General features: G+C 56.7%; 3 protein-coding genes across 3 annotated transcripts; all 3 read left to right on the top strand.

The window, feature by feature from the left end:
- The first annotated feature begins 7893 nt into the window (after positions 1-7893).
- On the top strand, positions 7894-12778 carry LOC128812434 (leucine-rich repeat-containing protein 15-like). Its single transcript, XM_053986840.1, has 2 exons — positions 7894-7933; positions 9517-12778. The coding sequence occupies exon 2, from the start codon at positions 9522-9524 to the stop codon at positions 11265-11267; it is 1746 nt and encodes a 581-aa protein (XP_053842815.1). The 5' UTR covers positions 7894-7933; positions 9517-9521; the 3' UTR covers positions 11268-12778.
- Positions 12779-13851: 1073 nt separating this feature from the next.
- LOC128812379 (carboxypeptidase N subunit 2-like) lies at positions 13852-16678 on the top strand. Its single transcript, XM_053986747.1, has 2 exons — positions 13852-13943; positions 14788-16678. Exons 1-2 carry the CDS (start codon positions 13932-13934, stop codon positions 16474-16476), a joined length of 1701 nt encoding a protein of 566 aa, XP_053842722.1. The 5' UTR covers positions 13852-13931; the 3' UTR covers positions 16477-16678.
- Positions 16679-16898: 220 nt separating this feature from the next.
- On the top strand, positions 16899-23140 carry LOC128812378 (platelet glycoprotein Ib alpha chain-like). Its single transcript, XM_053986746.1, has 2 exons — positions 16899-18468; positions 19948-23140. Exons 1-2 carry the CDS (start codon positions 18356-18358, stop codon positions 22616-22618), a joined length of 2784 nt encoding a protein of 927 aa, XP_053842721.1. The 5' UTR covers positions 16899-18355; the 3' UTR covers positions 22619-23140.
- Positions 23141-23804: the final 664 nt, after the last annotated feature.

Here is a 23804-nt window from a genome sequence, read left to right as displayed (position 1 = left end):
GAGATCACCCAAAGTACTCCAATAATATTATTTCCTCTACTGCCTGCAATCTTTTGTCTCCTTACTGAGAAGACAAATGGTGGTTTTGGGAGGAGATGCTGGGAAGGACCTTTAAACAATGGGGATGTGTGCAGAATGGTGTGGTGCAAGTGTCTTAACTTTTGCTTTCTGTCCTCAGCCCCTTTCCAGGATGTGGCATGAGGAAGGGGTACCAATTAAAGCTAACAGCAGAGGAAGATGCTGAGCTAGGAAGTATATTCTTGATGTATTTTATTGTTTGATTGGAGGTTTTCTGGAAACTTTGTAAAGTTCCTACAACTCTGAATTTTAAGTAAACACTTTCATCCTTAAACTTTGGCCAGTGGTCTGAAAAAAACAAGGTGTTCCTGGCTGTGTGATGCAGGGAATCTTGAAACCAGACTACCAGGTGGATGCCTGGGACTGAGGAGGGCTCCACAGGGGTGAATTGGTTTGAGAGCTGATCTCGACTGAGCTGGGAGAGAAAAGAATGGTCTCTCCTGGGCTTGGCTAGCAAAACAGCAGCATGCAGCTGAGGGGCAGGGAGCCTGCCTGAACTGAGGGCCATGAAGTGTCACCTCAGTTTTGAAGCTGGCTGGGGAATGTACACAACTTCATCAACTTGGAGTGTTCAGTCACATTTTCAGTCTCACTGTTTTTTACTTTACATACTGCTGTTCCCTGTCTTCCAGTCCTTCCAAGTGTTGATGTGCAAAGGCAACTACTAGGCCATAGTGTGGGTTTTGGTCATTATACTAACATTTTATTAATACTTTGAATTGTGTGAATATTTTAGTTCGTAGGTAGACTGGGGCTGTCAGACTGCCTGTGCTTTAGTAGCTCTTGGATTTAACTATCAGCTTCTATCTACAATATGGGACTTAGTTTGCTCTTAAAAACTCTGATGTGATTAAAAACCTCTGGGTGGATCCCTGGCTCCTTGTGCCAGAGAGCCTCTACTCCAGGAGTCTTTTTGTAACCTTTGTGACTTTCTCACTAATAGGGACTTTCCTGGATGACCTTTAAATGCATAACAGACTTGAGGTGAAGAAAACTTGCGTTTCCTGCAGGTTGGTTATGGTTGGTTCCCAGCTGTTGTTACTCTAGGCAGTGAGAATAAACTCTGACTGCTTTGTTTCAGGGTGCTCTGCTGCTGGGCCTAAATTTCTCTCCCAGGCTTTGAAAAGAGAATGCGCTTCTATAGTGTTAAATGGTCATTGCCTTGCTGGTGAGGTTTAACAAAATTTAGCAAACCTGGCTAAATAGGAGTTACAGCTATCTCTAAAGAAGCAGAAATGTAAGTCACTGCAAGTGGTGCAAAGCAAGCTGTGACTGGAATCATAAACAGATGCTCCAGAATATTTACTGCAATATAATTGAGAGAAGCACAAAACCAACAGTGAGCTTTCTCAGTGGTGGTTCTGGGTGGTTGCATGTAGTGTTTAGGAAGAGAGAGTTGTTGCAAATTTAGGTTCTTGGTTGGACAGCTGTAATAACCACTTAGTGCTGTGCCAGCTCCAGCGCTGTCGCACGGTGCCACGCAGGCATCTGCTCACAGTAGGCAGGTCAGTATAATCAGCACTACTGAGGAAATTCTGGTTTTGAGTTTTACAAACCATGCTGGTGATCGATACCTCAGTGAAGGAAGCGTGCTCCAGGCACTTGAATGCACAGTGTCTGATTTCTAAGGAAAAGCACCTGTTTGCCCATGGTATGAGTACAACACCCTGCTGTCCAACCCGAGGGCAGCAGGGCAGCAGCAGCTGCCGCCTATCTGAACCTTCTCTGGCTGCCCTGGCCCTGCAGCGGAGCCAGCTGGGCCCCCACGCTGCTCCTTGGCTCCCGGTGCAGTCGCTGAGCTGCAGCTCTGGCACGTGGGGGCTCTGGCACAGAGCTGTGTACAGCCAAGTGCTAGGACGAGGATGATTCCTCTTCCCAGGATGATTCCTCTTCACACGCTGTCATCGGGCTTTCCCCACGCTTGAGCCAGACGGGGAAGTGAAGTCATCAGACAACAAAAGGCTGGAGCAATGAGTGCCTGGGGTGGTTTACTAACTTTCCTCTGAGGTGTACTGTTTTGAGCTGCCTCTGAGTCATTGTTTCTTGCCCAGTGGAGCTCAGCCCTTCCTGAAAAATTCCCTGGCCTGAGAAACCCAAGGATATCCTTGTGCATACCCCATTCCTGTTTTTCCTGGAGAAGGGATAGTTGTCCAGGTCAGCATGATGCAGCTGTGGCAGGCAGGAAGGCAGCAGGCTGGTCCCCAGACCCTCTCTGGGCAGCCCTGCCTCGCTGCTGCCTCAAAGCACTGTTCCCTTGTGTGCAAGGATTTTCTCAGTCCCTGCAGCCCACGCTTGCATCATCTACTGCCCAGCCTTTGCCACCAGGCTGGAAGGGAACACAGTAGGCTGGAGGTAAGAAACTGGAGGTACCTAATCCCTGATCCAGTGGGTCCCTGATATTGGAGAAGAGGTGAATGCAAAGCACATCTGCATACAGTGGCTGAATGGGTCGGTTCCGCTCTCTTGGCTCCTGATGGAGATGCAGAGTCATGGTTAACAGCCCTGCATGTTATCCAGACCTCCAAGTCAAGGACCTGCTTCCAGGACCACATCCTGTCTGGGAGTGCTTGGGTACCTCACCACCAGGCCAGCTGTGCCAGCCCAGTCATAGCTCGCTCCGTCCCTTCAAATGCTTGCTGCTGTAGCAGCAGCTCCTGTTCTCTCTGTTTAGGAAATCCTGGAGCAGTGGGAGCTCTGACCTACCCTGTGCCAAGCCATGGGACTATTCATTGTGTTTCCAGCTTGATGTCACTACAAATGCCATTCTCCTTTGCTTGTTGGGATTTGAAGCCAGAAAGTCCCCAAAGCACAGGTTGCTGAGGGCAGAATTGAATGAACTGCTCCCACAAACAGTAGCAGCTCTGCCTGTTTTGCAACCACTGCAGCAAGCACTTCCAAGCCATCAGCACACACGATCTTTCCTTGTGTCCTTGGTGTCCTGGTCCTTTCCATCCCACCACCTCTGCCCCACGAGACCAGGAACTGCAGGAGGGCCCTTATCGCTGCTTGCAGAGGGCAGTGAGCTTGGGCAGCTGCCTGTGAAATGCAGTTCAGTCCTCCAATGCACAGCAGCAAGATCAGAGCCTGCACCTCAGATCTTCCCTGTCCTGATGTCAGAGTAGTAGGGTGATGGCAGATGTGCTTGGAGAAGGCCCCCAGTGGTGCTCTGTGGTTCAGGAGTGCGTGCAGCTGCTGGCTGCAAGGCAGGAGCTCTGGGAGCCTCTGCCTGACATTATGGAGCATTGGCTGTGTCTTCTCTAGGCTTCCAACCAGCACGGCTTGCCTAGGGCTGCTGAGTTGGCAGCCCTGATAATATGAGAGCATTTCCTAGGGATGTCAGAAGAGCTGGGAGGAGACACAGCCCAGGCATGTTCCCACTGGACAAGACCATGAGTTTACAGATTCATGGTGAGCAGAAGGCCTGAAGCTCCTGCTTTGTCCCAGCCAGGGACAAACCAGGGAGGTGTTATGCCTCCATTTTTGTAGCCAAAATCTGGGTCTACACTCACCTGTGGGTGGATAAGCCCTGGTACAGTCTCTTACTTGGGCCAAGGGGGGTGAGTCACTGCAGGGTGGGAGCTTCTGTTCCAGCAGCACCCGGACCCATCCACCACTGGGCTCAGCCCTTGTGCAATTGCTGCTGTAGGACTGGCATGCCAGACTTCCAGCTGTGCCTTTGTGTCTCTCTGCATGGAAAAAGCTCAGGGCAGAGAGCCAGTGATGGCTGGCAGCAGCTCTGCAGTCTGCTGTTCACTCCTCTGCTGGCTTCTCCTGGGAAGAAGTGAGGCCCCCTTCCCCCTTCGTGTGTTGGGAAGAGGTCCCTGGGACACTTTGGGGTGCCAGAAGTAGCTTTACAGAGATGGAGCTGATCCAGGAAACATTTCTCAGTGTATGAGCCCCATGCCATCACCTCACGCTCCAGCTGGTCCTTCCCCCTTTCACAGGCACGTCGGACAAGCTCCTTCCGCTTCAGATTATCTCTGCAGGCGGACTTGGCCGCGGGCCCCGCATTCCTTCCAGCCTAGCGCTGCCCTGAGCCTGGGCCAAGCACTGCGCGCTGCTGCTATCGCTCGGGCCAGGGCTGAGCCTGGAGGAGACGGTTCTGCTGCTGGGGTGAGCCCCACTGGAGCCTGAGATCCTCAAGGCCATTTTCCTTGAGCTCCAGGAGGCTTGTGGTGGGCCTGGGGCTGCTGCTTGCACGGAGGTCAGCCTGATGGCCATCCCTGCTAACCGTCCTCGATGGACCAAAGCTGCTGCTGCTCCCCACGAGCTCCCACTTTGCAAAAGCACTTTCCCAGGGAAGGCAGGGCACGTCCCCATCCCTTGGGACAGATGATGGCATGAGCAGTGAGGCAGCCCTGGCCCTGCATGCTGCAAGCAGGGAGGGAAAATGTCACTACGGCTGGATCACTGGCCCTACGGAGGAACTCTTTCATTTGGGCTCCTCAAAGGATTAGGGTGGGCCCGTGGTGAGGCTGGTGCTTCTCTAAGGGTGGAGGTGGCCCCTGCACCAGTCCCTGAGGGACTGATGCCCCTTCCTTCACCCCTTAGCTGTGGCGTGAACCTGTGGCTCCTGCTGCAGGGCTCAGGCCCAGAGGTGTTGGCCTGGGCTGGAACACGGCGAGGACTCCCTCTGTGGCCCCCAGCCCAGCCCTCCACCCTGCTCCTCTGCTTCAGCAGTGTTTGGCCTGGTGCCTGGGACCAGCTGGTCTCTGCACCGGGGGCCACCGGGGTGGGGGGTTCACAGCAGGGTGGGCACTTTGCAGCAGCACAGAGTAACTGGGGGGTCCCAGCACTGCACTGCAGGGAGCAGCAGCCCATGGGGAGAGCCCACCCTGCCCAGGGTGCCAGCTCAGGCAGGAGCTGGAGGTGTGCAGGAGCAGGGGCTGAGGGGGGAGCTGCATCTGCATGGCGTGGGTGAGCATGCTCAGCTGCTTGGCAGATGAACAATGTTCTCTCCCAGCCAAGCCCACAAGCTGCTAATTTTAGCGATTACATGAATTTTTCCAAGCAGTCTCGAGTCCCTTGGTGATTCAGAGCCACTCAGCTTTGCTGCATCCGCCACCCTGGCCGTGGGGATGTGCTGGAGATGTGCCAGCATGGACAGACAGACACGGGACCGTCCTGCTGTCCTGTAGCAAGGCGGACAGCTCCAGCAAGAAGTGACGCTGCTGTTCTGGGGCTCCAGCATCTCCTTGAAGGTGCAGGGATAAAACTGTGATTCCACACTGTCCAGGGCTTGGTCAGGGGGCTTCAGCCTCTGGCTGGTGCAGCTGGAGGTGGCAAAGGTTCAGGCAATGCTGAACCTGGGGCTTTCTGGCAGCATGAGACCCACTCCATCCAGCTCCGTGTGAGTTCCTGGCTACATGGAACAGCCTCTCCCTGCAAAATGCTAATCTCACCCTCAATCACATCCGTTTGCTGTCTCAGGAGCTGCCTCTCCCCTCCAGATGTGCGGGGTGGGTACGGGCTGGGTACGGGCTGCTGTCCCAAGCAGGGTGAGGGTGCTCTCACACCCTCTGTTCTTCTCCCTTGTAAGTAGCCTGGGGCAACCTCCCATGTGCTCACCTCCGGGAGTGGCTGCTGAAGTGGCTCACGCGCTGTGCCATTTCTTACTCAACCCTGCTTTATTTTTAGCGATCTCTTGAAAACAATCATCTTTTCCGGCCGGAAGCCAGAGGCAGTTTCCTGAGGGCTGGGTAGAGGCAGGCGGGTTTTTTTCAGGGCTGTTACCTGGACTGCTCTGAAACTTTGCATCGTGGTAGGGACCATAATCTGATGACCCCCCGTGTTGGGGCAGGGTGTTTGAGGTACCCATCACTGCATCCCTGTCCGCCCTGGGGCAGCACTGCTTGGAAGGAGGCGAGTCCCACATTCCTCTGATGAGATGGGCTTGGGGCAGTGGTTTATCGGAAGTGCTGAGGTTTGGTTTCTGTGTTGCCTCTCTGAAAAGCTGTGAGCTTCTGGATGAGTCAGAGCGGGCAGAAGCCCAGCAGCACTGGCAGTGGGCAGACAGAGCTGTGATAAGGCTGTGAGAGCCCTGCTCTCGTGCCAGGGCTGCAGGGAGCAGGCAGCTCCCAAGCCCAGTGCCTGACCTCCAGCTGCAGTGCTGTCACAGAAGTGGGGAGATTGTTTTGAAAAGTGTGGTTCTGGGAAACTGCTGTGTCACTAGAGTGTGAACTAGAGCACGTGGTGGGTGGTGTTTTCAAAATGCCCATTCTGTGCACAAATGCCTGGGTTTTGCCCCACAGCCGGCAGGAAGCATGGCCGGGGGTAGTTTCAGCCTCTGCACTCACTTTCCAGCCAGAGGATCCACGGCCATCCAGCATGTGCTATGGCAGATGGGCCTCCCATGCGATGTGACATCGTGGTGGCCGTGGCCTCCAGCTGAGGTCCTACTCCCTACCATATTCCCACGATCCCTGTCTCCTTCCTTTGAGACTGCCTGGGAACTCTGCTCTTCACCCCTGGAGTTTGCTGTTTGTCCTGGTCTGGTCCCCTCTCTGAACAGGGCAGCTGTCCCTTCCACTGCCCTGCACGCTCCCAGCCCTCCCAGCATGACACATTTCCTCCCCCTTCTCCGGCAGCCCCACGCTGTTCCCATCCTGAGCAGCTCCTCAGTGCCACCGGAGCCTGAGCAGAGCTTGCTGCAACCGGCGGAGGGGTGGGACGGGATTAGAGGCAGGCAGGGAAGTTCCAGCTGCCCCGTGTTTAGCAAGGGACTGCAGTGGCTCTCCAGGAAGCCCCAAGGGGCCACGTACGCTGACGGTCCTTAGCTGCTTCCTCCCAAATATCCGTTCCCGGTAGCTGCTGGACTGGGACTGCCCGGAGGAGGTGGGCGAGGTGGGGAGACCTGGGCTGGGTGATGGGAGCCAAGGGCACCCCAGTGCACCCGTGTGTGCTGGAGGGGGCACGGGAGGGGTGGCAGCAGGTGCCCCTGAAGAAGCTGATGGATGCTTTCCAAACATCCCTGAGTACCAGGCTCCATCACCTGTGTGTCAGGACTGCTGAGGGGGCAGAGCAGGGGCAGCCACTGGGAGACACTGCTCTAGGGCTCCAGGGATGCCTGCAGTGGGGGTTCCTTGGCACCAAGGTGTTCCTCAGGACTTGTGGGCAATGCTCTGGCTTACTGAGGGCTCTCTGAAGCAGCCTGGCCTGTGGCTGGCACCCACACAGCTGCTGACCCTGGCACAGTTCTTGCTTCCTGGAGTGCTGGTTGTGGTGCCCACAGGACAGAGCCCTCAGTGGGTGCTCATGGGTTTGTGGCCCCTTGGCATCTGTGGCTGTGACCTGGGCAGGGTCAGTGTGCCAGGGGTCTGCCTGCACTGGTGGCCCTGGGCTGGGGCACAGCCAGAGGTCCTGACACTTACAGGAGCCATAGACGGGGAAACAAGAGCTGTGCCTATGCCAAGGAAGTGCCATGGAGCAGCCTGGTGTGAACTCGTGCCAGGGAAGGACAGGGTTGTGCCTAGGGGTCCAGCTTTGCTTGTCTGCCCCCATTGGTCAGTGGCTGTGTCCCACTGGGGTCCAGGGGGACTCCGAGGGCCAAGCCACTGCCTGGGCACTGGCTGACATGAGCAGCATGTTCACAGGGCCCTCTGCTTGTGTTCTTACAAGAGCACTGGGGTTCAGGAGGGGGAAACCCAAAACTCATCCTTGAAATGCTTGCTCTGCTGAGGAAATAGGAGTTGGAAGCAGCTCTGCTCCAGCGCTTTCCCTAACCCCGCCACTGCCCCTGTGCTGATTCATTGATTTGGACGGGTTATATACTGGGAGGGGAAGAATGAACCACACTCTGCTCTCTTGCCAGCACGGAGCTGTGCTCGCTCGGTGCTCGTGGCTGCAGGACACTCGGGTAAGTCTCCTTCTTCTACTGCCCCTCTGAGCCGACACGGATTCCAGGGACTCACAGGGCAGCTCTGAGGGTTGGTGGTGGAGTGGTGGGATCTGCACATTCAGCACCTTTTTATTTGATGGAAATGTTTATCTTGCAAGGGTTCTCCGAAAACCTCTGAAACTTAGATGCTGTGGGAGCTGAAAGAGTTACATAGACAATGTATCCCAGACAATGATCAACAGAGAAAATTAAAGGGGGCAAAGTAATATTTTGGGGGGGGGCTGATGTTAGGAGCAGTGAGATGCTGAGGGGCTGAGCAGCAGACACTGTTCAGCCTCTTAGTCTGTAAGTTTTTTATCCCTAGAAGAAAAAGAGATATCAGTTGTTTTCAGCTGCCTTTCCTGAAGTTTGCTCTAGTGTGGGTGCTCTCAGTGCTGCCTTACCAGGGAGTGACATGAGCAGGGCTTTTGATGAGCCGAGCTTTTGGGGAAGTTTATAAATGTCTTGCTATAAACATAGCTGTTCTTGGATGCAGATTGTTTCCATATGGGAAACATAAACCATGCTGGCTTGTGGAGGGCTCCTCCCTCCCTGCCTGACAGTAAGAGTGTTCCCTGTGGGGGGGGCAGGGAGGAGGGCAGGGGCTGTGCCCCAATACCCTGGGTGCCAGCTGGGGCACTGTGACCAGACCCCTGTGCTGCCTGAGTCGCCTGTCTGGCTGAGCTGTGCTCAGAGCAGGAGCTGCAGGTTTTCTCCCTCCCTTGTGCCACATGAAGCTTTAATGGGGGCTGCTCCATGCCAGCCTGGCAAAAGGCTGCTGCTTTAATCTAGGGAGGGAGGAAGCTCACAGACCAGAGGAGAGAGGAGAGGGTGTCCATGGTATCTGTGCTCATGGGGTAATGGAGAGCTTTGCTGGGCACCACCCCTGGGACCAGCCTGCATACACGTGCCTACATCAGACACCCCACTCATGGCAAAAATAGGCCAGGCTGAGACCTTGCTAGGCATGGGGGAACACAGGGCCAGCCTGTACCCAGCCTGTGCTGGGGAGCTGGCAAGGGTCCTGCTGACCCAGGCTCCTGCAGGACTGGGGCTAAAGCATCCCTAGGCACTGCTCTTGGCTTTGCAACAGGAGCTCAGAGCTCAGAGGGTGCTGGGGGTGCTGGGGCAATGCTGGGACCCGCTGCAGGTGCCACGAGCCAGCTCTGGTGAAGGTCTGGGCTCTTTGGTGGTGCTGGGAGGCCAGTGCTGCTGGTAGCAGCTTGCCACACTCTGTAAAACAGGAAACCACACTCCTGGCTGCCAGAGAAGCCAAGAGAGCTGGGACGCCAGGCATGCCACTAATAGCTGTGGTATGGCAGCCAGGCATTGTGGCTTCCAACTCTGTCTTGCTCTGAGCTCCTGCCTGGGCTGAGTCAAGCTTTGCCTCCCCTAAGCCTCCCTTGTCTGCCCTTTTCTGCCTCGTTGCCATGCTGGGGGCAGGATGGCCACAGCCCTGGGTTTTTTTCCTGGGAGAAAGAAGCACCCATCCTTTGCAGTGGCTCTGGGAGCTGGGAAATTGCAGGGGTTGAACCCCTCTCTTTTTTTTTTTTTTTCTGCAGGCCCAATGGAGCAGGGAGGCTGGCAGCGGTGGCTGCTGCTGCTGGTGGGCATCCAGCTGGCCAGTAGCCAGTGCCCAGAGCAGTGCCAGTGTGTCCGTAGTGCCCAGGTGGAGTGCTTTGGTGCCGACATCACCACGGTCCCCAGCCCCATCCCTGCCAACGCCATGACCCTGCAGATCATCAACACGCACATCACCGAGCTGGGTGACGCCGCCTTCGGCAACGCCTCCCTGCTGATTGGGCTGCGCGTCGAGAAGAACATCCTGTCACGCATCAGCCCAGGGGCCTTCCAGAACCTGCCCGACCTGCGCTACCTCAGCCTGGCTAGCAACAAGCTGCAGGAGCTCCCTGTGCAGGTCTTTGAGCCTCTGGACAAGCTGGAGTCTCTGCTCCTCTCCAGCAACCAGATCCTCCAAGTTGAGCCTTCCCACTTCGCCCATCTGAGCAACCTCAAGGAGCTGCAGTTGCACGGGAACAACCTGAAGGAGCTGCAGGAGGGGGTGTTTGACCAGCTGACCAGCCTCACCAAGCTCAACCTGGCCAGGAACAACATCGACCGCCTGCCGCCCTGGGCCTTCGAGCGGCTGGCGCGGCTGCAGGTGCTGCGGCTCTACGAGAACCGGCTCCGGCACATCCTGGTGGGCACCTTTGATGGGCTGCCAGAGCTGCAGGAGCTGGGGCTGCACCAGAACCAGCTGGAGACGCTGTCCCCGGAGCTCTTTGTGCACAACACCAACCTGCAGAAGCTCTACCTGTCCAACAACTTCCTCACCACCCTGCCGAGCGGTGTCTTCCTGCCCCTGCACGCTCTCGCCAAGATCACCCTGCACGTCAACCGCCTGCGGGACATCTCCCCCAGTGCCTTTGGGCCCATGCCCAACCTACAGGAGCTCTGGCTTTATGAGAATGAGCTCTCCACCCTCCCCACTGCCGTCTTCAGCAACCTCACCCAGCTGCAGCTCCTGGTTCTCAGCAAGAACCGGCTGCGGTCGGTGGCACCGGGGGCTTTCCAGGGCTTGGGGGAGCTGCTGGAGCTGTCGCTGCACTCCAATGCCCTGCGCCGCCTGGATGCCCGGGCACTGGAGGGGATGCCCAAGCTGCAGAACATCTCTCTGCACCATAACCAGCTGCAGGCACTGCCACGGGGCCTCTTCAAGGCCACCCCTGGGCTGCGGCACCTGCAGCTGCACTCCAATGCCCTGGAGTACCTGCCTGCCGGCATCTTCTCCCCGCTGACTGCCCTGCGAGAGGTGAGGCTGCACAACAACTCCTGGCGCTGTGACAAGGGCATCCTGCCCCTGCAGGGCTGGCTGGAGGAGAACCCTCACAAGGTGGGTGAGATACCCCCGCTGTGTGCCCAGCCTCCTGCCCTGCAGGGCATCCCCATTGCTGGGCTGCCACAGGACCAGTTCCTCGACCCCCAGGCCCCCACTACTGCTCCTCATCCCAGCACCCTGCTCCCTGCTGACACCTCTGAGGCAGCATCGGATGATGCCTCAGCAGCAGAAGATGCCTCGGTGGAGCCCCCCACGGGGCTGCCAGCCTCCCCACAGGAGGATGAGGAGGAGAAGAAGGAGGAGGAAGAAAGGGGGCAGTGGGGGCTGACACGCCTGCAGAGTGGCGTGGTGGTAGCAGTCATCGTGCTGGTGTGTGTGGCCCTGCTGGCTGCTCTGGTGGCACTGGTGGTCTATGGCTGTAGGAAGAAGAGCCACGTTGTGCTCATGAGGATGAAGGCTCCGAATGAAGCCTGAATGTCTGGCAGACCCTGAGGGCAGAGGTGCTTGTGGGGTCAAAGGACATGACAGTGGCTCTGCATCAGCTGCCCTTGCTGACTGGGATGGGACAACATCACCGTGTGTGCTGTGTGTACCACTGTCCTGCTCTGCTTTGCCCTGCCCCTGCTCTGCAGCAGGGCCTTCCCACCAAGTGACCTCCCATGGCTGCCCACTATCCCCAGCCCTTCCTGCCTCCAGTGCAGCCTCTGTGTCCATTCCCTGCCCGGGTCCGGCGGCTGAGGTGTGGGATGCAGACAGGGACCCCTCGAGCCAGCAGCCACAGCCTGGCCATGATGGTGCTTTACCCCAAATAACAGGACTTCCCCATCCTTCACCTTGCCTCATTCCCTGCAGTGCTGCTGCCCTCATGTTGCCTGCTGCCCTCACCCCTGCCCAGCCTCTCTTCCCCACCTTCTGCTCCCACCATGCCTCGCCCCTTGCCCCTGCCTGGGTAGGCAGTGTGAGCCCCGGGCGAGCACCTTTGCCCCGGGGGAGCTGCATGTCCTCGGCTGCTCTGTCACTCACCGGTGCCTGGGCAGGGCTTCCCGTGGGGCTGCGTTGCTGCCAGGCTGGCACACCCAGCTGAGTGTCTCAGCTGCGTCCCAGTTGCCCTCCCTGCCTGCAAGTAGGGCAGGCCAGAGCACAAGCAGCACCCTCTCCGGCTCCCAGCATCTGCCTGCTTCCCTCGTGCACCTCCAGCCAGGAGAGCCATGGCACTGGCATCAGGGATGGGCAGGCAGGAGCAGCCCCCCAGCCCTCACTGCTGACCCTGCTGTGGCTGTGGCCCTGCCTGCAGCGCCCTGCCTCAGCCCCACAGGGTGCCAGGGGCTTGCACTGTGAGGGTAGAGGAGTGGGACGATGGGTGTGAAGGTTCTGCAGGGACTGGGAGAAGCTCCTGTGCTTGTGCTCCTGGACTGCTGGGGCATGTTAGGGCTGCTTCTGCTGCGCCCCATTCCTGGTCCTCATTTCCTTAACACCCTCCACCAGCTAGTGAGCAACCTGGTCCTGCTCTGCTTGACAAAGCTTCTTCATTCTCTTCTTAGTCCCTTGAGTGCCCTCCTGCGTGTGCCCCGTGCCCCTGCTGGGTGGCAGCCCTTGGCCAGGGGGGATGCTGGCAGCACAGAGTACTGGCTGCTCTGCAGTTTGCAAATGGGTGCCACGCCAGCCCCCTGCATCCAGCTGCCTTCTCCAGATGTAGCATGACCATGGGGGGATTGAGCTCACCTCCATGTGTGCTGCAGTGGCACCAGGCCACCTGAGGACTGCTGCTGTGGGACAAGGTGCGTGTTTGGTGTCCACCCTGCAGCGCTGGCTGCTCACAGCACCTCAGCAGCCAGTGCTGGTACAAGCAGCTCCACGCTGGTGCATGTGATGGGTCACCTCTCTGGGCAGAGTCCTGCATGGTAACAGGAGACTCATGACTGTGTCACAGGGCTGTTGGGTGCTGATGTGTGACCTTCTCATTAAAGTGCCACTGTCCACTCCAAGTGCCAAGAGCTGTTTATTCACTCCTTTATGGTGGGCAGCAGGGGAATGGCCCAGCAGGGACAGGGGCTGCACTTGATTTCCATTCCTCAGAGATTTTTACAGCGTTGAGGAGAAGCCTGTATGACTTGGTGAGGCTGGGAGAGTGGGCTGTGTTTGCAGAACCCTTGCTGGTTCCTGGATTCCAGCCTGGGATGATGGACCAAGGAGGGCTAAGCCATACAACAGCAGTGGGTGGGCTTTTGGAGAGTGAGCTGAGACCTCAGCAAGCTTCTCAATGGAGACACTGACTGTCTCCTGCACACTCCACTCCTGGGGTGGTGGAGAGCTTGCTTGGCTCCCTTCAGAGCTGGCTGCCTCTGGATTGTGTCAACTGTGTTTTTCCATGTGTCACCCTCTGCTCCATAAGACTGACTGAGTGCATCCCTCCTCCTGCCCCTGGGGGTGTCTCCATGGCTGCTGCCAGCCCAGCCCCTGCCAACATAGGCCCTTGCAATGCAGCTCTTATTGTAGTGTGTGCTGCTCCTCCAGGCAGGTTGAAACTCCTAGAGAATCCAGCTGATCCATGGGTCCCTCACCATCCCACTGCTGGCTGGGATGCAAAACCCCTGGTAACCACCATGATGGTCCCACAGTGGTCCCCTCCCCAAAGAATCATAAGGTTGGAAAAGTCCTCTAACCTCATGTACAACCTTCATCTGCCTTGCTAAGCTGCACCTGATCGCTTCTCTCATGGCAGAGATATTTTGAGCACCATTTCCCAGTGAGATGTAATGAAGTTCTGGGGCTCTCTTAGGGGGCTTCTGGAAGCAAGTGTATTGACCTTGGTGTAGGACTGGAGCCCCCTGTGACAGCAGCACCCTGCCACCATCCCTGCACCAGTGGATGTCCGGGGCCAGAACCCCACTTCCTTGCCAGGATGCTCACAGGCAGCTGCCCCTGGCCTCACCTCGAGTCCCTCTGAGGCCGGGTTATTTTTCAAAGTGCTCCAAGGACACGGGTTGTTGTTGCCGATAAGCAGTGAGGGGCAGCTCCGCCCCAGCAGGAACAGCTTGTCCCTGGCTTCAGCTGGCTTCCCATCCGCCCAGAAAACTGTCCCATCTCAGCAAGCAGCATCCCTGCAAATCTGCCACAAGTTCAGCGACCGTCCCTGTGATGCCACACTTGGTAAGTGGTGCCCACACTGCTTGGGTAGTTTGGGGCCCTGGGACGGGTGGGAGCCTCTGTTGGCTCTGGTGAAGACAAGCGAGATGGAGGAAAGGAAGTGCCAAGCCCAGGGCTGCTCTCAAGTGCCAGTGTAAGTCCAGGAGAGCTCCACTGTAGGTGGGCATTGCTCTGGGGTGGGCAATAAGGCAATATCCCCCATCACGAGGCAGCACTGGCATGTATCCCATGTATCCCCTCTCCCAGGGAGGGACTGGCAGAGGTCTGGGGGCCACTGCCTCAAAAAGTGCTTCTGTGGGCTGGGAATAGGCGTTTGGTCAGGCTGAATATCCCCGCAGCAGGTTGATGCTGCTCTGATTCATTGTGGAAAAAGAAGTACCCGACAGGCAATTAGAAATACAAGTGGTGGAGCCCACAGCTATTGGCACTGAGCTCAGAGCAGCCCTGCAGGGTTGTCCCCATCACCCAGTGTGCGCAGCACAGCCCTGTGTTTCATATATTCCCCTGCCTTAGAACCTGGCTTTGTGCCTGTGGAGACATCTGATGAGGGTACAGGTTTCCCCCAAGACTTCCACAGACCCACACAGGTCCCACTTCAGCTGCTCTCTGCAGCTGCTCGCCACCTTTGGTGAGGGTGGCATCACCCCGGTTGTCACAGGGTGGGCTGGGGCAAAGAGTAAAAACCCTGGGGAGACATCTGGGAGGGAAGTGCTCCCCGTTCCTGCAAGGGGAGTGCTGGGGAGGTGCTGGCAGCAGGGGCTGGAGGGATGCCCCATGGCTAGGGCAGCTGGGTATGCTGGTGGTGTGTCAGAGGTTAATCTTGATCCTGCTACATTTCTGGCTGCAGAAGCCATTTCCCCAGCAGTGCCTGCCTCTGGGTGCATGGGCTAAGGCTTGGTTCCTTCTCCAGTGCAGACTGGTGATCTACGTGTTGCTGGGGCTGGGGTCTCTGAGGGTGGGGGCATTGTCCCCATCCTGCCCCCCTACCTGCCAGTGCTATGACACCTCCAAAGTCTTCTGCTCAAACGAGAGGATGCGGGAGATCCCGGAGGGCCTGCCAGGAAGTGCCACCCACCTCTTCTTCGTGGAGACAGCCCTGAGCAGCATCCACAGCGGGGACTTGGGCTCCAGCACCACGCTCACCAAGCTGGTCTTCATCAATAACAACATCCAGGAGTTGGAGGCTGGTGCCTTTCAGGGGCTGCCCAGCCTCACTGAGCTGGAAGTGTCAGGCAACCCCTTGCCAGCTGTCAGCCTCGGGATGCTGGCAGGGTTGACCAGCCTCAGCAAGCTCTCCCTCAGTGCCAACGCCATCCGCACCCTGCAGCCGGGGCTCTTCACTGCCTCTTGCCGCCTGCAGGACCTGAGCTTGTCAGGGAACAGGATGGAGGCACTGCCCCCTGGCATCTTCCGCCCACTCCAGCGGCTCCAGGCCCTGGACCTCTCACAGAATGCTCTGGCTGAGCTGCCAGAGGGGCTGCTGGCCCCACTTGTCGCCCTTCGTGTCCTCAAGCTCAGTGACAACCTGCTGGCACGGGTGCCTCCTGGTGCTTTCAGGGCACTTGGCCAGCTGACGGAGCTGCACCTGGATGGCAACCGGCTGGAGGAGCTGCCCTCCGGCATCTTCTCCGGGCTGGGGGCGCTGCGGCGGCTGCAGCTGCAGCACAATGCCCTGGGCAGCCTGACCCCTGACATCTTCATAGATCTCCTCAACCTCACTGTCCTCAGCCTGGAGGGCAACAACCTGGCCACTGTGCCTGCCATCCTGCTCACTGGCACCCCTGGCCTCCTCCACCTCTCGCTGGCTCGCAACCAGCTGGAGACACTGCCCCAGGAGCTCTTTGCTAACCTGTCAGTGCTGGAAACCCTGGAGCTCTCACACAATGCCATAGATCACCTGCCCACTGGGGTTTTCCAGGGGCTGGCAGGGCTGACAGAGCTACAGCTGAGCCACAACAACCTCTCCACACTGCCGGCGAGGCTGCTGGCTGGGCTGCCCCTCCTCACCGCCCTGGTGCTGGACCACAACCGCCTGGCCCGCCTGCCCCCGGGGCTCTTCGATGCCAACGATGAACTGGTGCGTGTGGGGCTGGCTGACAACCCCTGGGTCTGTGACTGCCACCTCTCCTACCTCCTGCGCTGGCTCCAGAGCTTTGCGGAGCCCCTCATCCACGGCCAAGCCTTCTGTGCCAATCCAGCTGCTCTCCAGGGCCAGTCCCTGCTGGAGGTCTCCCGCGGGCAGCTGGAGTGCCCAGGAGCACACGGTGTCCCCCCAGAGGAAGGCTGGGCCACAGATGCTCCGGGGCAGTGCACCTACACCAACCCCGAGGGCACCGTAAGCGTGGCCTGCAATGCCACAGCCTGCCAGCAGCTCAGCCTTCGCCTCCCGCCTCCCGGGCAGGAGCGGGGCTTGGGGCCAGCGTACCAGCGTGCCTGGGTGCTGCGCTCCCGCTGTGGCACGCTGCAGGTCAGTGTCCTTGTCACAGCACAGAGCGGGAGCGAGGCCACATCACCAGGTCTCCCCGCGGTGCCCTAAGGCTTGGGCAGGCGTTTGCTTCTGCTCTGGCAACCTCTGAACCAGCCTGGGAAACAAACAGCCCTCCGTCTCGCTCTGCTACCGCTGCCATGGTCCCCAGCTGTCACCGAGCTCTCTGCAACAGCTGGCCTGGGGGTATTTATCCTCTCAGCTATGTGTTTCCTGTGTATTTCAAATGTAATTAAAATTTATCTATTATTTCTGTGCTACTAGTTCCCATGGAAGAGAGAGGAATCATTCTGTTCTCCCCACCACTGTCTGTGTGTCTGGGAGAGACAGTGAAGGTCGATGTGGTACTTTGGGATCTTGTCAGGAGCTGTGCATGGTGTGCCATAGTGCAGGTGCCTGGTGGTGAGTAGGTGCCACTCTGGCATTCTCATGGTGTGCTCATGTCTGCCCGCTGCAGCCACCTTCCCTTGGCACTGCAGAGACAAGACAGGCCCAGCTGCAGCCTGGTAAAACCTGAGGACACGGATTTGTGGTGTCCAGGGGAGGTCCAGGAGTGCTGCTGGTTGCCCAGCAAGAGGCATGAGCTGCCTGGCTGCAGGGTGAGCTCCAGCCCAGGTGTGCACAGGCAGGTCCTACCCCTACCCTGTCAGGGCTTGGTCTGCAGCCCTGCAGCCTGAAAATGGAAAGTGGCAAGTTTCATATAAATGAGAGGAAGAACTTTGCTGTGAGAGTGAGTGGAACAGGTTGCCCAGCGAGGTTGTAGAGTCTCCTTCTCTGAATATACTCAAAAGCCATCTGAACACAGCCATGGATACCCAGGGAACCCTATTTCAGTGGGGAGGTTGGACTAGATGACTTTCACTGGTCCCTTCCAACCTCTCTCGTCCTGGGATTCTGATTCTGTGACCTGTGGAGATGAGGCACAAAGTCCCAGCAGTGTTGCCCACCGCGGGGGTGGCAGGTAAGGCGTGTGCTCCCCTGGGAGGGCGAGCGTGGGCCTGTCCGTGTGTGTCTGTCCGTGCCCGCGAGTGTCTGTGAGTGTCCCTGCGTGTCTGTGAGTGTCCCCGTGTCTGTCTGTCCGTGCATGGCGGTGTGGCGGTGCTGCGGCACCATCTCGTGGCCATCGGGACCGGGCTCCGCGGGCCCGGCAGAGCCGGGGGAGCGCCAGTGGGACATGGATGTGTACGATGTTGACGTCGGAAAGGGATAAGGCTGTTGAAAATGTGCAGTAGTTTGTTTTTAAATTTGCCAAGAAACGTGCAATGAAACCCAGTAAGCAGAAGCCGAGCTTTTACAGGAGCAGGTGAAAATGGAAGTTTAAATGCAATCAGTGCAATTACCCACTGGAAGTAACACATATCCTCTCAGTTTGTCTTTGCCTCAAAATGAGCATCCCACAGGATGCCCTGCACTAGCCAGGGGCTCTGGTGTCACCATGGGAGGGTCTTTGGCTTGCACTGGGGTGCAGCACACAACACTAGGGTCAGCAAGGTGTGGAGCTGTGGGGCTGAGCACAGAGCCCAGGTGTTGTATCTGTGGAGCCATAAATGTTTCATTGTTTATAAGCATTAAGAAAGGCTTCAGAACCACACTTTTAGCTACATAAGGCAGATCCTGAGGAATGAAACAGCTGTCTGTTGTGTCGATGGGGGTGGTGTTTGTGAAACTATAGAGTTACCCTGCTGGAGATACGGGACCACAGAGACCATTGCCTGCAAACAGGCTGGCCTGGAGATCTTCAGCTTTCCCTGGATGTGACGAGTCAAGTGGTGCCAGCAGATAACGCCTGGGGAGTATGTGACTGCGTCCCCTCCAAGGGGTTTCTGCCGTGGCCTCCTGCACTGGGGACCCAGCTCCTCTGCTGGCTCCCCGGCTGTCCCTTATCTCCCCACACAGACTTGTGTCCTGACCTCACGTGAAACTGAGCTCCATGCCTGGGACGTGGATAAAGAGCTGGCCAGGTGCTGAGACCCCCATCCGGTGTCCTCACTCCTTGCATGGCATGGCTCCAGTGGCTGAACTCGTTTGCAAGTGCTCAGCCAAGTAAGTGATGCAAAATGCTTCTTTTTTGCTCTTTAAAATGTGCTGGGAGGGGTAGTGTGGAGGGCTGTTGGTTGTTTCCCTGCAGCAAGGAGCAGGGAAGGCTTCAGTGCCATGAGCTGGGACCATTTCTCCATGACTCTGCCTGGCTGGAGTGGGGGACAAGCACGGGCCCACAGTGAGAGTTTTAAAAGGGTTTTGGGGTTTTCAAAACTGTCTATTTTCATCCCCACACACTCAGATGTTTCCACATTTCACCCACTGCACTGCCCCTGCAGCAGAAGTGAAGCAGGCACTTCTACAGCCACAGCCCCAGCTCTTCCACCTGGGGAGAGGATGGGCAGGGATCAGCAGTGGCTTCTGCCCTGGGAGCCCTGGGGGGCAGCCTGAACAACCAATGTCACCTCCCATCCACTTCTCTTCAAACCCAGCAGCTTTCATCTCCTGTATTTGCTGATGTCTCAACATTCTTTAAAAAAATAACTTTTCAAAGCAGATTTACCCTCCCAGAATAAATTTGTTTGTATGGCCAGCTTTGATGGTCACCCAAGAAGAAACTCATACCTCTTTTACCTGCTCCCACCCAGGGCTGTGAATTAAAAGTTGGAAATACGGTCCCAGTGAGGTGCTCATGGCAGTTAAACCCCAGTTAATGTGTTAGCTGAGTGTTTCCAAATGTTTCCATGGAAGAAGTGGGCTCTACTAGTAGGTGCGCATCAGTGATTTCACTTTCTGCCTGCAAGGTCAGAGCCCCAAATGTTAGGTGTTAAATAGTTCATCTGTGGACATTCCAAGGTTTTAATGAGCCTTGCTGTAAAGCTTGGTTGCTGTTCACAGGTTAACTATTTCTGTCTGTCAGAGCTGCATGACCAAGGCCAAAATATGGTACAATTAGCAAGAATCCTGAAAAAGAGGTGCTTAGAAACCATGTTTTAAATCAGCCCCCTGAACTGAGAGAAGCAGCAATGAAATAGCAAGTCTACCCAGCACAGTGTGGAAATTCTAAGCACACAAGGTCCTCTGGTCTTGGCTGGCTCCTGGGAGCCTTGCTGATCCCTCATTAGCAAGTGCAGGGCTGACTGCTTCTGTTGTTGCATGAATGGGCTGTTGCCCCGCTGACTAACTGGACCCACTGGGGCAGCACTAATGGGCAGCAGCACTTTGCCTTCTTCACCCAGGCAGACTGAGCCTACAGTTCAAACATGTGGGAAGAAGGGCCAGGGAACAGACTGTCCAGCCCTTGTCCTCCTGGAGCATCTTGCTGGCATGCTTTCCCTCTCCATCCCTTGGTACCAACAGCAGTGAACTCGTGTAAATGCAGTGTATGTTTGCTTGTCCAGTCTCTCTTTCTCGTGAAATGAGTCATGGTATGTGAATAGAAGAGTCCTGAGAGCTGAACAACAATGTGATACCACAGTTCATGAGCTGTGGACAGAGATTTCTTGTTCTTCATAACTGATTATTGATTTTTTTTTTTTTCAGGACAATGTACCAGCATTTCCTTTTCCTTTTCCTCCTCTCCTTCAATCCCCATAAATGCCAAGATCAAATCCCAGGTGAAGATCCATATGAAATGCCCAAAGACTACCAGGAGGTCTACAGAGGGACAAAAAACGATGTCAAAGAGATCCCAAAGATTGCAAAGCCCTTTGTTTCTGAGATGATCTTTGTGCAAACCAGCATCACTTCTATAAGTAAAGGTGCCTTCAGGTACATGCCCAACCTGATCAAGATTTTGTTCATTGGCAACAAGATCAAGACTGTTGAACCTGGAGCCTTTGATAATTTGGACAATTTGAGAGACTTGGACATCTCTGGTGCCTCATTAGAAAAACTATCTGTGGGCACTTTCCAAAACCTCCGAAGTTTACAGAGGCTGGAGCTGAGAGACAGCCAGCTCAGATCCATCCCCAAAGGCCTGTTTGATGGGCTGGAAAGTCTGGGAGAGCTCTCCCTGCACATCAATGCAATCCCTTCTCTTCCAGAAGGCATTTTTGATTCCCTTGTCAATCTAACTTTTTTGGACCTGTCTAGAAACAGGATCACAACTCTTCCTGTGAATGCCTTTAGCAAACTCACCCAGCTGCAAGTCCTCCGGCTGTATGAGAATGAGCTGCAGGACCTCCCAGAGGGACTGCTAGACAGTCAGCTGGAGCTGCTGGAGCTCAGCCTCCAGAGGAACAGGCTCAGGGCACTGCCACCCATGCTTCTGAGGAGCCTGCCTCACCTGGAGAAACTCTTCTTGGACAACAACCTCATCAGGGTTCTCCCACTTCAGGGCTTTTTTGGTTTAAACAAACTGAAGTTGCTGACTCTGGGCTCAAACCATATTATGGAGCTCCCCTGCTGCCTTTTTGACACCATGCCACACTTGCGGGAGCTGGATCTGGGCAGGAACAGTTTGGCCACACTTCCAGAGGGCATCTTTGTCAACCTCACATCCCTCGGCAAACTCTTCTTGTCCCACAACCAGCTATCAGCCCTGCCAAGAGGGGTCTTCACTGGGCTCAGTAAGCTCTTGGACCTCCAGCTGGATACAAATCAGCTCTTTGCTCTGGATGAAGAGGTCTTTGCTTCTCTTCCAAATCTGAAAACCCTCAACCTTCGAAAGAACCAGCTGGAGAATGTTCCCCAAGGGCTCCTAGACCCTTTGAAGAAGCTCAGCTCAGCGTATCTGAGTGGTAACCCGTGGAGATGTGACTGCAAACTCTGCTACCTGCACCGCTGGATCCTGGGCAACAGGGAGAAGGTCAAATTGTCCACCCAAGTCTCCTGCAAGAGCCCACCCCACCTGGCAGGGCAAGCAGTAACATTGCTGAGGGATGAACACCTGGTTTGCCCAGGTACTCTGCCATTTAACTCCACACCGTCACAAAGGACGTCAGCATTCCTGTCACGTGGAACCGTGTCCACAGCAGCACCAACCATGCTGTCATTGGCATCCTTTCCCATCAGGACACTGCCAGCCACTCGTTCACCTGTGGTCACCTCTGCTGTGTTGCCAACTATGCCAATGGAGGCTGCCTTCACCACTCTGTCAGCAGCCAAGCCATCTGAAGTCTTTGTCACCATCCCACCACCAGCTGTGCTGCAGAAGGCCTTCAGCACCAGCCCATCAACAACCAAAAAGCCCAAGACCTCCACCACCACACCATCAACAAACAGTGTGATGAAGTCCTTCACCGCCACCCCATCACCAACTGTGCTGCCAGAGACCTCCACCACCACCCCATCACCAACCACTGTGCCCAGGTCCTTCATCACCACCCCATCACCAACTGTGCTACCAAAAGCCTTCATCAACACCTTATCACCAGCTGTGCTGCCAGACACCTCCATTACCACCTCATCGCCAAATGTGCTGTCAAAGGCCTCCACTGCCACACCATCATCATCAGCTGAGATGCCCAAGGCTTCCATCACCACCCCATCATCAGCTGTTTCATCTTCAGCCATCGTAAGGCTACAGTCTCCTGGGGCCACCCACCCAGAACCTGTGCCACCCACTCCAGCTTCTGCCACCACACGGGTGCCAACAAGCTCACTGGCAGGCACCACCAGACAAGAGCCTCCTGCTCTCTCAGTGCCCAGGGAGAGGCCAGCCACAGTCCCACGGGGAGCACCCATAACCCCCCTTGTCTCAGCCTCCTCTGTGGCCCTCTGGCCACTCCCCAGGACTGCTGCTCTAGGCACAGTCCCACTGGCCTCACATTCACCATCACTCCATGCTCCTGCACCAGGCAGGGAATGGGGCTATTCCACCACGTTTGACTTGTCCACAGCTGGTGCCCAGTCCACCCCCACTACTCCCCAAGAGACTCCTGCCCTGGCAGGCACTGTCCTGCTCCCAACACCTCCCATCCCCACACTATCAGACAGCATGAGCCCCTCTCCAGCCTCCCCACCCCTGACCCGCAGCAGTCATCGTGCCTGGGGCTTGTCCCTGTGGACCAGTCCGTGGCAGTGCCAGGTGTCCCTGGCCTTGGGGCTGGCTTTGCTGGCACTGCAGGCAGCCTGCACACTGCTGGGGGGGGTGGTCGCCTTCCTTCTTCACCAGGACACCCGCCACCACCCCGGCCCACCTGTGAGGCTGCTGAGCCTTCAGGCTCTGGCTGCTCCGGGGACCCCTGAGCCAGCCCTGGCACCACCGTGAGCTTTGCTGCCCCTGTATGGCCTGGGTTGTGCCAGTCCTCCTTTGGGGTTTGCAGCCGTGCTGGCCGCAGGGTGCGCTGTCCCTGGGATGGGGGTCCCGGCACCCAGGCCAATCCCAGTGTAGGGGATCAAAGCAGCAAGGTTGTTTTGGGATCCTGGCGATGCTGGGAGCCTGCAAGCCCAGGCGCGGTGTCCCTGCCTGACGGCCTTTCTGACAAGGGACACTAGATGGCATCCCGACACAGGCAGTGGCTGCCACCGCCTGACCGCGGCCACCGAAACGCCGGAGCCTCCGCACCCGCCGGCCGGGACCCCGCCGCACCGCGGTCAGGAGCCCCTACCCGGATCTCCTCCCATCCCTGGAAGGTGCTTGCAGTCCTTGGAGAAAGATATCACAAGGCTTCCTGCCCCGCACCCTGTCTTCTTCCCTGTGCCACGTTGCAGGATGTGTCCGTGTCTGTACCTCCGTCACACGCAGGTCTCTTCCCCTCTCCCTCTCCTTTTCCTCCTCCCTGATATTAAAGCTTCCTCTGCATGTCTGATGGGCTGGTGAGAAAACTGTTTTCATCCTGGGGCTTTTCTTGCCGTGACCTTCTGTGGGGGATTCCTGTTGCTTGCTGGAGTGTGGGGCCCCCAGTGAGTGCTGGGGTAGGACCAGGCCTGACCCTCCACAGGCAGTGGCACTGTGAGACAATAGATACGCTTTTCTTCCCACTCTTAAATCTCATGTCCTCCAAAACCCCTTTGTGGTGCTGCTGGCCTAGTCCTTCTGGAAGACTGATGTTTCAGCATGGCTGGCCATGTGCTTCTTTACCATAACCTCACCTGGTGCTGAGCCCCAGCGGCAGGATGGGAGCAGGTCTCTTGGGAAACTTGGCAGGAGGGGTTGATGAGAGCCTTCACCCCTGCAGTCATGGGCTCCTGCCAGGCCTAGGGAAGTGCCAAACTTAAACAAAAGTGGCTGTTCCTCTGTGGTTTCTGCCATCACAGAAAGTGCCATCACAGAAACCTTTTCTGGGAAGCTTTATTTCAGGAGAATTTGAGCTGATGAACACAGGGGTTGTTCCCTTGATTTGGGTCTCTAGATACCTTTTTTTTTTGCTCTAGGTTCGGTGTTGATTGTGCCCTGTGCAAGGTAAGCTGCTCCCAGATTTGATCACAGTTTCTACAGGGTTGCAAGAGTCTTC

This window comes from Vidua macroura, chromosome 10 (assembly GCF_024509145.1).
Source record: "Vidua macroura isolate BioBank_ID:100142 chromosome 10, ASM2450914v1, whole genome shotgun sequence".
In the NCBI taxonomy this organism is placed as follows: Eukaryota; Metazoa; Chordata; class Aves; order Passeriformes; family Viduidae; genus Vidua; species Vidua macroura.
The sequence above is the reverse complement of the archived record's forward strand: the minus strand, read 5'-3'. Positions and strand labels throughout refer to the sequence as shown.

What these genes read in the sequence shown, in the direction of transcription:
- LOC128812378 (XM_053986746.1), top strand. Translation starts at nt 18,356, where the DNA reads ATGCCTGGGACGTGGATAAAGAGCTGGCCAGGTGCTGAGACCCCCATC. An exon ending in GTTTGCAAGTGCTCAGCCAA is followed by an intron (nt 18,469 to 19,947) that starts GTAAGTGATGCA and finishes TTTTTTTTTCAG; the next exon opens with GACAATGTACCAGCATTTCC.
- LOC128812434 (XM_053986840.1), top strand. Translation starts at nt 9,522, where the DNA reads ATGGAGCAGGGAGGCTGGCAGCGGTGGCTGCTGCTGCTGGTGGGCATC.